The sequence below is a fragment of the Zootermopsis nevadensis genome, unplaced genomic scaffold (assembly GCF_977971745.1).
Source record: "Zootermopsis nevadensis isolate Lab colony 2312 unplaced genomic scaffold, Znev_1.0 Znev_ptg000027l, whole genome shotgun sequence".
Lineage (NCBI taxonomy): Eukaryota > Metazoa > Arthropoda > Insecta > Blattodea > Termopsidae > Zootermopsis > Zootermopsis nevadensis.
In genome coordinates, this window is record NW_028259159.1 from 5,829,524 (window position 1) to 5,845,490 (window position 15,967).

Consider the following 15,967-nt stretch of genomic DNA (forward strand, 5'->3'; position numbering starts at 1 on the left):
TGTTTTCTTCGCGGTACGGACTGAATTCTTAAATAGGATTTGATTATTCTTTATTTTTATCTGCTGGGCTGCTAGCTATTAGTCAGAAAATCTAACAGTCTGTAACGGAATGAACAGGGGTAGTTCATAAAGACATGTAGGACGAAGGACACCCAATCCCTTCTGAATTTGCACAACAGCGAGACGAACATAGCGTTAAGAAGGACAAGAGACGTTAATGATCCAGTATGAAACACATGGTCTTCTCTTTTCCGCCTATAAATTAAACAATGCTCTAGTGTGCCTTAAAGCAACGCTAAATCTCTTGGGCTAGACGATGCGGTGATTTCTGACATTGTGATAGGTACACTAACTACCAAAGTTTCACCTGACAATTTCATAATCCTGTTGTGACAGACATCACGCGGTTGTGTTCGGCTAATCGGTGATGAAGACAATCCAAAAATTCTGCCACATTCCAGACCTCGTCCCAATGTTTCCACAAAGGGCCAGCTGTATCCATTGCAGCCTCTTTTCTGAAGATGCCAAACATGTGGAATCTCAAAAACTTACTTTCCTCCTGAGCGATTTTTTTATGAGCACTGTGTTCCATGCATTTTATTTTATTTTTATCTCGTTAAACTGAGATATAGAAACTCATTCCAGCCTGGTTTATGGACACAACAAAGCTCCTTCGAAAGAGGCAGAAAGACAAGACGAAACCCCTGGAACGCATTGCGACCGAATCAGACTTGTGCACAGTAAAATTAGTGAAACTACAACCAAACACGTAGCCTGTTAAAATTAAAGTAACAAATATATAAAAATGTATTTTATTATAACTATTTAGACCTGGGCTTACTTTGCTTTGTGCTGTTTTCCTTATATCCTGTACTTCTCATGCTTTTTTGAGCTCCATTATAAATATGATTGGATCCAGCGGAATACAATCAAATATCATAACATTTCCGATTCTTCGATATTCGTATTCTGTAGCAGCATTTTTGGGACACAGGAAAACAAAACCAGGGAAAAGTTAACAGGAAATATAAGAGAGTGTGTTATGAATACGACATACATCGGAGCTTAAAGTGTTGAAAGCGATATGAAAGGTCAGATCATAAGATAACATTGACACGCAGCGAGATACTAAAATTATATCGAATGCCGAGCTGATCAAAGCTACCGATAAACACACCACAAAATTTCAACTGGTCAACACCGCACAGAACGATGTGAACTCTGTGCCGTGGTAGTTTAAATCAGGCACTCTCTTGTATGAAGTTCGTACCTAAACTTTCGTTACCCATGTAAAGTTACTGCAACCAGCACAGCAACAAGTGGCTACATTTGCCGCCGTAAAGATGGTAAGCAGAATAAAACTTAAGTACCAGCTAATGTGGATAATGAAAAAGTATTTTTCGAGGAACACGCAACATAAAAGAAACTAGAAATTCCTGGTAATCAATTGTTTCTTTCCCTCTCGGATAAGCGATAAAAAGTTTTATAATGAGACGAGGATGTTATGTAAACGTAACTTCAAGTACTCTAACTCAGTCCCAAGCAACAGACAGACCATAGATGAATAATCAACCCTCCAAATTTTCTCTCACATTTAACACTTACGTATATAAGCACGTGTGTTTTGACGTCAGACCTAGTACATGCCAATCGCTACGGTGGTATCGCATTGGCGCTCCTCAGGACTTCTGGTGGGCATTGAAAATAACAGCAAAAGAGAAAGAAACCAAACGAAGCAACTCCCAATCACATCCAAGAATTACACAAAAAAAAAAAAAGGGGGGGGGGCAAAAGCAAAAGCAAAAGCACCGCCTAACATGCCGTCGGTCCTACAGGCTTACTACTATAAACAGACACGCAATGTTTACTCGCTGGCATTATGAAATATATTCACAAACACGATCGCAGGTAAGGTAACTTGCGACACAAGTATCTCCCTCAAACCTCAGTTATAGGTCGGCGGTTTCAATTAGTTTCGGCCAGTATTACTTACAGTGCAATAGTTCTGAGTACGTAGTGGTCGTTGCTAATTTTTACCTCACGTGAATATTAGCTCTGCAATCGATTTTAGATGCTTACAATTCAATCAAAGCGGAACTTCAATCAAAGTGAGATACGATGTTAATATCAATCAGACAAATGATAAATCCAAACGACAAACAATCAAATTCAACGGCCAGAAATTCACACGATTCATCCGCCCCAGACATTCATCACTCGCTGAACTTCAGTGAATGTCGAGAGAAATGTAAATGATTAGAAATTTAAACCAGTTCTTTCTCTTCTGAACATGGCGTGATTTCGCAAACAGGACGACAAATACAATCTGCAAATCAACAATTGTACTATCATCTTTCGACGCTTATCAACACATTTTCAGTGAAGAAGGAAAAACACGTGTTGATTCCTCTCAGTCGCCTTAACACACTTCACACATTATCACCACGAACTACATGTTTTGGTCCATTGTTACCATCGCCACTCTCGAATAAACGTTCGAAGACTTTGCACAGGGACAATTACATATTCCTATCTTTTGTTTAAAAAGTTAAGATGTCATCGCAGCTTGGTGTGTGTACGTATGTCTGTGTTCTGAGCCGTGTGCCTGTGTATCGCTGTAAAACGATCTAAGTTCTAAGGCCACTTTAACACGGTTAAAGAATGTTACATGACTACCTAAGTATACAACACAGAAGTGAATTTCAAATTTTAACAAAGTATCATTTAAATAGTATTAAAAATATATTAAAATTAGCCGTCAATCACAATATAATATAATTAAAAGATTAAACTATCATTTTACGTTCCCTATCGAGTATTCGATTTACATGTGGAATATACACGACATGTTTCGGCTATATATAGCCATCATCTGGTGTTATGTATATAAATTTTTCACTGAATTACTTATTTTTTATTGATTTTTAATGTTTTTCAGTTTTCAGTTTTCTTTTGATTATATTATATTGCGATTGACGGCTAATTTTAATATATTTTTAATACTATTTAAATAAATCACAATATGACGCATCTACAATATCTTATAAAAGTATCATTTGTTCACAGAATAATACCGCTGTCAACAAGACAGAAAACATGAAGATCCTGCTAATGCTGATATGCGGAGCCCTGGGGTCACCTCTCCATTTGACGTACACTACAGTGCATCACCACTTAGCCACATGTGTGGAGACGATAGCACTCAGACACTTCACTCAGGGGCGACCTCTCTACGTCTCAGTACCAACCGATGAACTTGAAGCCACAAACACATCACTGATCGTCGACAACGCACAGATGATCAACGGCGTCCTAATGAGAATCAATCAACAAGCAAAGTGGCCTGTTCTAATGTTTACATCAGAAGAAACGGACCAAAACGAAGAAGAATCAACACTCCATCACAGTTATATTATATTCGCGTGGTCTCAGAAAGAAGATACTATCTATGAAAGCATGGAGGCGCAGTTGGAGCTCATGAAGTCCAGTGGTGCATGGAATCCTTGGGGTAGGTTCCTTGTAATCGTGATGACCGGCGATGACACTGAACCTCTCATGTCACTCACTCGTCACGTTTTTGAGATAATGTGGAAAGTCAGCTTCATTGTCAACGTGGTCATAATTATACCGAATTCCAGATCATTTATTTCTCAAGGTCAAACTTACGACAAAGCTGTTGAAAGCAGAATCTTAGATCTGTACACTTGGTTTCCCTTTCAAGGAGGAAACTGTGGCAAAGTAAAAGACGTCGTCTTGATTGACCAATGGACAACTGAAAACGATGGAAGTTTCTCCGCGAACGTGGACCTCTTTCCCTTAAAAATTCCCAAAAACTTCATGGGATGTCCTATTACAGTGACGTCCGTTGGATTTCCACCTTTCCTGATTATGACAGCGAATTACACAGACAAAGACGGTAACACGAGATACAATATGAGCGGATTTGTTGTTGAGTTCTACCGCATATCGGCTGAGAAGATGAACCTTACGATTAATTTTCTTAGGCCATCATTCGGCAGTTCCATAGAGTTATACATTACAGAAGTAACCACTATGATGGAAAGATTATCTGATATAACCATTGGTGTTATTCCACTGGCACCTTTCATACTCCTCCCAGGGTTGATTTATACAACACCGTTTGTTACTGTGGATTTCACTATTTGCTTTCCATGTCCTGCACGAGTCCACAGGATGGATAAGATAATATCGACGTTCACAATTCCCGTTTGGCTGACATTAATTCTTGTGCTCATACTCACCGGTGCAGTGTTTTGGAGTACAGAACATTTTGCACGTCGATCAGTTCACACCACCACAAGTCTGTCCCTGTCATTCTATAATGCGTGGGCTATTTTAATGGGAGTGTCTGTGACAAGAAATCCCGACACCTGGAAACAGAGGATTTTCTTCCTCCTGTACGTGTTCTATTGCTTTGCTATCATCACTGTTTTTCAAGCATTCTTCGTTTCGTATCTGGTTGAACCAGGTCACCAGAAACGATTAAGAACCATCGATGATCTTCTTGAAACAGATTTAGTTTTTGGAACGAATACAGCTGTTGAGTTAGGTGTATCGGCAGTGGGGTATCAGGAATATTACAGGTTTCCCGAATCACGCAGAGTCGATTGCGATGACATGGAAAAATGCATTAAGCGACTAGTGAGTCGTCGTGATTTAACGACGGCGAATGCTGGCCTTTTTGTGAAATACATCGTGAATACGTTTGGCATAAAAGACGAAAGTAAAGTTGTGTGTTATATAGACGAAAGCATATTCCATGTTAGTGGAACCGCTCTATTAAACGTAGGAAGTCCGTTTCTGGAGGGGATAAACATAGGAATCCAACAATGTCTAGAGGGCGGCCTCGTCGACAGATATTGGTCCGAATTATCTAATTTGGCTCTCGTACGGGGCGAAAACAATGATTTCGATCATAATGGTGACATGTATTTTGTGTTCACTATTTCCCACTTGAGTGCAGCTTTTGGTGTATTGATATTAGGTCACGCTTTCAGTTTCGTAATATTTCTTTGTGAAATTATCTCCAAAATGGTGCTGCAGGCAACCGATCCATAAACTGCGTAATAAAACAGACCAAAACCAAAACTTCTATTACACCACACACTGAAGTACTGAAATTTTAAGGTTCAGAGTCGTTTTTAACCTTTGCCAAAATGTATCACACTACATTTGAATTCTCGCCAATTACAAAGTTGAATGATGTGTGATTATCAGACTTCAATTTCTCCCAAAATCTTTACACCTTCGCCTTTACACCAATATCCTCATTGTGCAGATCCTGTCAGACACGATTTAACACCAATTTTACAAAATATTTCTAACTACAGATAATTAATTATAATATTAAAATTAAAGGAAGAATTCCATTTACCATAGTTACTTAAACCTAGGTTTGCATGTTTTTGTACTATGTTGCTTACTGGCTTGTACCGTACCTCATTATTTTTGTTATAATGTCAGTAAATTTTACACAATAAACTACTCACATCCCAAAATATTGTTCTTACAATTCATCAACCCTAATACTCGAGCAGAGAAATTAACCTACAGTCAGAATTATCATACTGTAGAAGATGTCACTAAAAGGTAAGCGTGAACAAATACAGTGTCATATTGTCTGCGATAATCGTATCAGACTTTTGCTCTCTCGTTATGTTGTGATTCATCACAAGAAATTATGACGATACACACATGGGATTATCTCTGCGGGCATGTTCGTACCAAGTTTCATAAACGTTTTCAGGGACCCGTATTACTAATGAAGAACGGACGTTACTTGTGACGTACGAAAAGTTACTAATTCCAAAAGTACAGTTTTCTGTAGTGTCGTTAATCTTACGTACTTACTACAATATCGATGTGAGACTACGCAATCCATTTTTAAGAAACATAAAGCAGACAACATTCTGCCGCAAGAACTCCTCATGCTCGTTTTGAGCTCCAATACTTCATGTAAGCTACGCTGCACTTGTGCATAAAGAAAGCTCGTTCTTATATCGGCTCAACACACTAATTAGACGTTGGTTGGAGGGCGTTATCGTCGACAGATACTGGTCAGAATTAATTATGTTGGGTCTCTTACGGAGTAAGATATAAGTTCCGGATAACAACATTAACATGTGCTTTGTGTCCACTTGAGTGCAGCTTTTGGTATGTTGATATTAGGTCAAGGTTTCAGCCTCGCCGTATTTCTTTGCGAAATTATTTCGAAAAAGGCTTTCCAGGGAACAGACCAGCTGTCCACACATTAGAAAAATCCGTACTTAAAGTTTAAATTGCTCTCTGCTTTCCTTTCTAAATTTCTGTTGCACTGTATTTTTATCATCAAGAACTTCGCTGCTTTAAATTCACTTCGCAAAACTTGAATTTAATGTAATAATTTATAATCATCATTAATAATATTTAAATAATGATTTTCAGCAGTGAGACACGACGTTAACACCAGTGGATAAACTACATAACTACAATAATTTAATTAAATTGACAGAGATAATTAAATAGCGTGATAAAATTGAAGTAAGATGTACGTTTAAAGTTAGTACTTTTATTTAATAAAAATCTTCCATTACTTCGGTTTGTATTACATTCACTACTATTTAATATTATCGCGTGCTGACTTACACCAGCACTACAGCGATGCACAATAAAGTTTTCACGTTCCAAATTTTTGTTCTTAGAATTTATCATCCCCTCTGCTGGAGAAAATAAATTTACCTACAGTCAGAATGATCATGTAAACTGCAGATGGCGCAGGATATCACTAAAAGGAAAGTATGGCCAGATACAGTGTCGTTTCCCACAGTACCACATCACATTTTCGCACGGCCGCCATGTTCGTATTCATCATAGGTGTTTATAATTGTACAGTTATGAGATGGTGTCTCAGGACTTGTTGCTCGTACCAAGTTTCATAAAAAGTTGAAAATTCAAACAAATGACGTTGGATGCTGCCCACTCACCAAAATGTATGTGCAAGTTGGGAGATAATTAAGTTTTACATTCACGAAACTTATGCGATTCCATGGCATTGCGCGATTGGCCCAAGGGAAATCTTTCACACCAACACATATATATATAAGCACGTGTGTTTTGACGTCAGACCTAGTAGATCCCAATGGCTACGGTGGTATCGCATTGGCGCTCCTCAGGACTTCTGGTGGGCATTGAAAATAAAAGCAAAAGAGAAAGAAACCAAACGAAGCAACTCCCATTCACATCGAAGAATTAACACATTTAAAAAAAAAAGATCTTTGCGGGATGGACGCTACTTAATCTCGTCAAACATGAAGTCGTACAAGATCTTCAAAAATATTACAACGTGCGTCGGGGTATCCTTTCTGTACAATGGATAAAATAAAATTCGCGACTATACTAAATCCAAATTGTATTTATTTCCTTCCAATGATAAACTATTATAGACACATATGAAGTGAAGCTTTCAAGACGGCTTTCATTAATAAAGTCTTCTCATCATCTAACACGGCTGATAGCCCGAGAAGACTTTATTATTATAGACACGCCTGACATTTGAGAATAGTAAAAATTACAAACTTCACAGACGCAAAATTCCGAAGCTACGTTGTACGAACTGTCGTAAATACATAACTATCTTCGTTAGAATTTAACAACCGAATGTTCATCAGCCTTTAATTTCTATACATAATGTTGTGATTCCGTTTCATTACGGCAACTTAAGAAACATTAACTTGAGATAACATTGAAACCCACGATATAATCAGCAAAAAAATATGCTGTTTACGTTCTATTTAATTATAAAACAACGCAGAAAATAGCCCGCCAAGAGGGAAGGGAAATTCTTATTCCAAAAAGAATATATTCTCATTTAAATATAAAAAAAGCAGCACAGAAACACCAAAATCAAGTGTTGTCACGCAAACATCTGTTTTCTGTCTTGTATCGCAAGACATGTTATAAAACAGGCAATGAATGATCACATAGTGAAGAATACTATCCCATACGGTGCAAAGAAACTCAACTGCGTTGACATGGCAATGGGTCTTATAACAAACATATTAATAAGTATTCAATAACGCACAAAAACACTTAATAACAAACGATAGCCGAACGAAGCTACCTAAAAACACGTGCTTATTTTACAGATACATTTCACAGTCAGATAAATAAATCCATGAATTCTTTTCAAGGTTTTAATTTAACAGCTCATGAAAATCGGCATATATGAAACATTAAGCCAACAGGTTACAAATAGGACAGAACCTTACATAAGATGTCCGCCTTGCAAAGAGGGCGAAATGCAAAATTATTTTCCATCCTAAAGAAGTAAGCGCTATGGTCCTCCGAAACATTCATGTCCACATGCAAACTTTCAACGCTCGACGACGCAGACGACACACTACATCAGTTCCGTCATTAGCACATCTTGTCTGCCTTTGAAGACGTAGAGATTCTTTCTTAAAATGCCCTGTAAGACCTAGTCCCGTAATCAACTACACAAGTAACACGCAACCAAAGTAAACAACAGCGTTTAATTAACGATCTTATCATTGCACGGTAACACACCTCCCCAGACAAAAGCGGTTCAATGTCTCGCTGTCACCAGATTTTCTTTCATCAAAACTGTTTAATATTCAACTTCTACCTACGTACACGTTTCACAAATTAATTTAACAGATCACAAAGACCTGGAACTGTGACGAAATTGTTCCATGGCAGGTTTTAAGGCGAATGGGGAAAATGAGAAATACGTAGAACATTCAATTCAGGAAACCTGAAGGAATGGATTAATATTATTAATCGAATTATTTTGAAAATGAAAATTTTGTACTTATAGACATCACAAGAAACCGTTTCGTATTCATTTTCGCTTTGTAATTTTTCGTTCAGTTCATGCCATTTCATAATGAACGATAAAAATGAAGACTCCCTCGTTTTCAATTAGCCTTGTAAATCAAATGAACGATCCACTGAATTTTATAACTGCCCTTACGACAAGGAATTGAATGTCTTTTTTTATATATGATTTACCTCATCACCGCCTAACATGCCGTCGGTCCTACAGGCTTACTACTATAAACAGACACGCAATGTTTACTCGCTGGCATTATGAAATGTATTCACAAACACGATCGCAGGTAAGGTAACTTGCGACACAAGTATCTCCCTCAAACCTCAGTTATAGGTCGGCGGTTTCAATTAGTTTCGGCCAGTATTACTTACAGTGCGATAGTTCTGGGTAAGTAGTGGTTGTTGCTAATTTTTACCTCACGTGAATATTAGCTCTGCAATCGATTTTAGATGCTTACAACTCAATCAAAGCGGAACTTCAATCAAAGTGAGATACGATGTTAATATCAATCAGACAAATGATAAATCCAAACGACAAACAATCAGATACAAATTAATTCAACGGCCAGAAATCACACGATTCATCCGGCCCCGACATTCACCACTCGCTGAACTTCAGTGAATGTCGAGAGAAATGTAAATGATTAGAAATTTAAACCAGTTCTTTCTCTTCTGAACATGGCGTGATTTCGCAAACAGGACGACAAATACAATCTGCAAATCAACAATTGTACTATCATCTTTCGACGCTTATCAACACATTTTCAGTGAAGAAGGAAAAACACGTGTTGATTCCTCTCAGTCGCCTTAACACACTTCACACATTATCACCACGAACTACATGTTTTGGTCCATTGTTACCATCGCCACTCTCGAATAAACGTTCGAAGACTTTGCACAGGGACAATTACATATTCCTATCTTTTGTTTAAAAAGTTAAGATGTCATCGCAGCTTGGTGTGTGTACGTATGTCTGTGTTCTGAGCCGTGTGCCTGTGTATCGCTGTAAAACGATCTAAGTTCTAAGGCCACTTTAACACGGTTAAAGAATGTTACATGACTACCTAAGTATACAACACAGAAGTGAATTTCAAATTTTAACAAAGTATCATTTAAATAGTATTAAAAATATATTAAAATTAGCCGTCAATCACAATATAATATAATTAAAGGATTAAACTATCATTTTACGTTCCCTATCGAGTACTCGATTTACATGTGGAATATACACGACATGTTTCGGCTATATATAGCCATCATCTGGTGTTATGTATATAAACTTTTCACTGAATTACTTATTTTTTAGTGATTTTTAATGTTTTTTAGTTTTCGTTTTTCTTTTGATTATATTATATTGTGATTGACGGCTAATTTTAATATATTTTTAATACTATTTAAATAAATCACAATATGACGCATCTACAATATCTTATAAAAGTATCATTTGTTCACAGAATAATACCGCTGTCAACAAGACAGAAAACATGAAGATCCTGCTAATGCTGATATGCGGAGCCCTGGGGTCACCTCTCCATTTGACGTACACTACAGTGCATCACCACTTAGCCACATGTGTGGAGACGATAGCACTCAGACACTTCACTCAGGGGCGACCTCTCTACGTCTCAGTACCAACCGATGAACTTGAAGCCACAAACACATCACTGATCGTCGACAACGCACAGATGATCAACGGCGTCCTAATAAGAATCAATCAACAAGCAAAGTGGCCTGTTCTAATGTTTACATCAGAAGAAACGGACCAAAACGAAGAAGAATCAACACTCCATCACAGTTATATTATATTCGCGTGGTCTCAGAAAGAAGATACTATCTATGAAAGCATGGAGGCGCAGTTGGAGCTCATGAAGTCCAGTGGTGCATGGAATCCTTGGGGTAGGTTCCTTGTAATCGTGATGACCGGCGATGACACTGAACCTCTCATGTCACTCACTCGTCACGTTTTTGAGATAATGTGGAAAGTCAGCTTCATTGTCAACGTGGTCATAATTATACCGAATTCCAGATCATTTATTTCTCAAGGTCAAACTTACGACAAAGCTGTTGAAAGCAGAATCTTAGATCTGTACACTTGGTTTCCCTTTCAAGGAGGAAACTGTGGCAAAGTAAAAGACGTCGTCTTGATTGACCAATGGACAACTGAAAACGATGGAAGTTTCTCCGCGAACGTGGACCTCTTTCCCTTAAAAATTCCCAAAAACTTCATGGGATGTCCTATTACAGTGACGTCCTTTGGATTTCCACCTTTCCTGATTATGACAGCGAATTACACAGACAAAGACGGTAACACAAGATACAATATGAGTGGATTTACTGTTGAGTTCTACCGCATATCGGCTGAGAAGATGAACCTTACGATTAATTTTCTTCAGCCAGCATTCGGCAGTTCCTTAGAGTTATTCATTACAGAAATAAACACTATGATGAGAGGATCATCTGATATAACCATTGGCACTATTCCACTGGCACCTTTCGTACTCCTCCCAGGGTTGATTTATACAACACCGTATGTTACTGTGGATTTCACTATTTGCTTTCCATGTCCTGCACGAGTCCACAGGATGGATAAGATAATGTCGACGTTCACAATTCCCGTTTGGCTGACATTAATTCTTGTGCTCATACTCACCGGTGCAGTGTTTTGGAGTACAGAACATTTTGCACGTCGACCAGTTCACACCACCACAAGTCTGTCCCTGTCATTCTATAATGCGTGGGCTATTTTAATGGGAGTGTCTGTGACAAGAAATCCCGACACCTGGAAACAGAGGATTTTCTTCCTCCTGTACGTGTTCTATTGCTTTGCTATCATCACTGTTTTTCAAGCATTCTTCGTTTCGTATCTGGTTGAACCGGGTCACCAGAAACGATTAAGAACAATCGATGATCTTCTTGAAACAGATTTAGTTTTTGGAACGAATACAGCTGTTGAGTTAAGTGTATTGGCAGTGGGGTATCAGGAATATTACAGGTTTCCCGAATCACGCAGAGTCGATTGCGATGACATGGAAAAATGCATTAAGCGACTAGTGAGTCGTCGTGATTTAACGACGGCGAATGCTGGCCTTTTTGTGAAATACATCGTGAATACGTTTGGCATAAAAGACGAAAGTAAAGTTGTGTGTTATATAGACGAAAGCATATTCCATGTTAGTGGAACCGCTCTATTAAACGTAGGAAGTCCGTTTCTGGAGGGGATAAACATAGGAATCCAACAATGTCTAGAGGGCGGCCTCGTCGACAGATATTGGTCCGAATTATCTAATTTGGCTCTCGTACGGGGCGAAAACAATGATTTCGATCATAATGGTGACATGTATTTTGTGTTCACTATTTCCCACTTGAGTGCAGCTTTTGGTGTATTGATATTAGGTCACGCTTTCAGTTTCGTAATATTTCTTTGTGAAATTATCTCCAAAATGGTGCTGCAGGCAACCGATCCATAAACTGCGTAATAAAACAGACCAAAACCAAAACTTCTATTACACCACACACTGAAGTACTGAAATTTTAAGGTTCAGAGTCGTTTTTAACCTTTGCCAAAATGTATCACACTACATTTGAATTCTCGCCAATTACAAAGTTGAATGATGTGTGATTATCAGACTTCAATTTCTCCCAAAATCTTTACACCTTCGCCTTTACACCAATATCCTCATTGTGCAGATCCTGTCAGACACGATTTAACACCAATTTTACAAAATATTTCTAACTACAGATAATTAATTATAATATTAAAATTAAAGGAAGAATTCCATTTACCATAGTTACTTAAACCTAGGTTTGCATGTTTTTGTACTATGTTGCTTACTGGCTTGTACCGTACCTCATTATTTTTGTTATAATGTCAGTAAATTTTACACAATAAACTACTCACATCCCAAAATATTGTTCTTACAATTCATCAACCCTAATACTCGAGCAGAGAAATTAACCTACAGTCAGAATTATCATACTGTAGAAGATGTCACTAAAAGGTAAGCGTGAACAAATACAGTGTCATATTGTCTGCGATAATCGTATCAGACTTTTGCTCTCTCGTTATGTTGTGATTCATCACAAGAAATTATGACGATACACACATGGGATTATCTCTGCGGGCATGTTCGTACCAAGTTTCATAAACGTTTTCAGGGACCCGTATTACTAATGAAGAACGGACGTTACTTGTGACGTACGAAAAGTTACTAATTCCAAAAGTACAGTTTTCTGTAGTGTCGTTAATCTTACGTACTTACTACAATATCGATGTGAGACTACGCAATCCATTTTTAAGAAACATAAAGCAGACAACATTCTGCCGCAAGAACTCCTCATGCTCGTTTTGAGCTCCAATACTTCATGTAAGCTACGCTGCACTTGTGCATAAAGGAAGCTCGTTCTTATATCGGCTCAACACACTAATCAGACGTTGGTTGGAGGGCGTTATCGTCGACAGATACTGGTCAGAATTAATTATGTTGAGTCTCTTACGGAGTAAGATATAAGTTCCGGATAACAACATTAACATGTGCTTTGTGTCCACTTGAGTGCAGCTTTTGGTATGTTGATATTAGGTCAAGGTTTCAGCCTCGCCGTATTTCTTTGCGAAATTATTTCGAAAAAGGCTTTCCAGGGAACAGACCAGCTGTCCACACATTAGAAAAATCCGTACTTAAAGTTTAAATTGCTCTCTGCTTTCCTTTCTAAATTTCTGTTGCACTGTATTTTTATCATCAAGAACTTCGCTGCTTTAAATTCACTTCGCAAAACTTGAATTTAATGTAATAATTTATAATCATCATTAATAATATTTAAATAATGATTTTCAGCAGTGAGACACGACGTTAACACCAGTGGATAAACTACATAACTACAATAATTTAATTAAATTGACAGAGATAATTAAATAGCGTGATAAAATTGAAGTAAGATGTACGTTTAAAGTTAGTACTTTTATTTAATAAAAATCTTCCATTACTTCGGTTTGTATTACATTCACTACTATTTAATATTATCGCGTGCTGACTTACACCAGCACTACAGCGATGCACAATAAAGTTTTCACGTTCCAAATTTTTGTTCTTAGAATTTATCATCCCCTCTGCTGGAGAAAATAAATTTACCTACAGTCAGAATGATCATGTAAACTGCAGATGGCGCAGGATATCACTAAAAGGAAAGTATGGCCAGATACAGTGTCGTTTCCCACAGTACCACATCACATTTTCGCACGGCCGCCATGTTCGTATTCATCATAGGTGTTTATAATTGTACAGTTATGAGATGGTGTCTCAGGACATGTTGCTCGTACCAAGTTTCATAAAAAGTTGAAAATTCAAACAAATGACGTTGGATGCTGCCCACTCACCAAAATGTATGTGCAAGTTGGGAGATAATTAAGTTTTACATTCACGAAACTTATGCGATTCCATGGCATTGCGCGATTGGCCCAAGGGAAATCTTTCACACCAACACATATATATATATATAAGCACGTGTGTTTTGACGTCAGACCTAGTAGATCCCAATGGCTACGGTGGTATCGCATTGGCGCTCCTCAGGACTTCTGGTGGGCATTGAAAATAAAAGCAAAAGAGAAAGAAACCAAACGAAGCAACTCCCATTCACATCGAAGAATTAACACATTTAAAAAAAAAAGATCTTTGCGGGATGGACGCTACTTAATCTCGTCAAACATGAAGTCGTACAAGATCTTCAAAAATATTACAACGTGCGTCGGGGTATCCTTTCTGTACAATGGATAAAATAAAATTCGCGACTATACTAAATCCAAATTGTATTTATTTCCTTCCAATGATAAACTATTATAGACACATATGAAGTGAAGCTTTCAAGACGGCTTTCATTAATAAAGTCTTCTCATCATCTAACACGGCTGATAGCCCGAGAAGACTTTATTATTATAGACACGCCTGACATTTGAGAATAGTAAAAATTACAAACTTCACAGACGCAAAATTCCGAAGCTACGTTGTACGAACTGTCGTAAATACATAACTATCTTCGTTAGAATTTAACAACCGAATGTTCATCAGCCTTTAATTTCTATACATAATGTTGTGATTCCGTTTCATTACGGCAACTTAAGAAACATTAACTTGAGATAACATTGAAACCCACGATATAATCAGCAAAAAAATATGCTGTTTACGTTCTATTTAATTATAAAACAACGCAGAAAATAGCCCGCCAAGAGGGAAGGGAAATTCTTATTCCAAAAAGAATATATTCTCATTTAAATATAAAAAAAGCAGCACAGAAACACCAAAATCAAGTGTTGTCACGCAAACATCTGTTTTCTGTCTTGTATCGCAAGACATGTTATAAAACAGGCAATGAATGATCACATAGTGAAGAATACTATCCCATACGGTGCAAAGAAACTCAACTGCGTTGACATGGCAATGGGTCTTATAACAAACATATTAATAAGTATTCAATAACGCACAAAAACACTTAATAACAAACGATAGCCGAACGAAGCTACCTAAAAACACGTGCTTATTTTACAGATACATTTCACAGTCAGATAAATAAATCCATGAATTCTTTTCAAGGTTTTAATTTAACAGCTCATGAAAATCGGCATATATGAAACATTAAGCCAACAGGTTACAAATAGGACAGAACCTTACATAAGATGTCCGCCTTGCAAAGAGGGCGAAATGCAAAATTCTTTTCCATCCTAAAGAAGTAAGCGCTATGGTCCTCCGAAACATTCATGTCCACATGCAAACTTTCAACGCTCGACGATCCAGACGACACACTACATCAGTTCCGTCATTAGCACATCTTGTCTGCCTTTGAAGACGTAGAGATTCTTTCTTAAAATGCCCTGTAAGACCTAGTCCCGTAATCAACTACACAAGTAACACGCAACCAAAGTAAACAACAGCGTTTAATTAACGATCTTATCATTGCACGGTAACACACCTCCCCAGACAAAAGCGGTTCAATGTCTCGCTGTCACCAGATTTTCTTTCATCAAAACTGTTTAATATTCAACTTCTACCTACGTACACGTTTCACAAATTAATTTAACAGATCACAAAGACCTGGAACTGTGACGAAATTGTTCCATGGCAGGTTTTAA

At 37.7% G+C, this 15,967-nt stretch overlaps 2 protein-coding genes across 2 annotated transcripts; both read left to right on the forward strand.

Moving 5' to 3' along the window:
- The first annotated feature begins 3,069 nt into the window (after positions 1 to 3,069).
- On the forward strand, positions 3,070 to 5,512 carry LOC147872484 (uncharacterized). Its single transcript, XM_087356473.1, has one exon. The coding sequence runs from the start codon at positions 3,097 to 3,099 to the stop codon at positions 5,077 to 5,079; it is 1,983 nt and encodes a 660-aa protein (XP_087212599.1). The 5' UTR covers positions 3,070 to 3,096; the 3' UTR covers positions 5,080 to 5,512.
- A 3,625-nt stretch (positions 5,513 to 9,137) lies between these two features.
- On the forward strand, positions 9,138 to 12,558 carry LOC147872485 (uncharacterized). The gene is made up of 3 exons (XM_087356769.1): positions 9,138 to 9,238; positions 10,305 to 11,900; positions 12,538 to 12,558. The coding sequence occupies exons 2-3, from the start codon at positions 10,335 to 10,337 to the stop codon at positions 12,556 to 12,558; spliced, it is 1,587 nt and encodes a 528-aa protein (XP_087212895.1). The 5' UTR covers positions 9,138 to 9,238; positions 10,305 to 10,334.
- Positions 12,559 to 15,967: the final 3,409 nt, after the last annotated feature.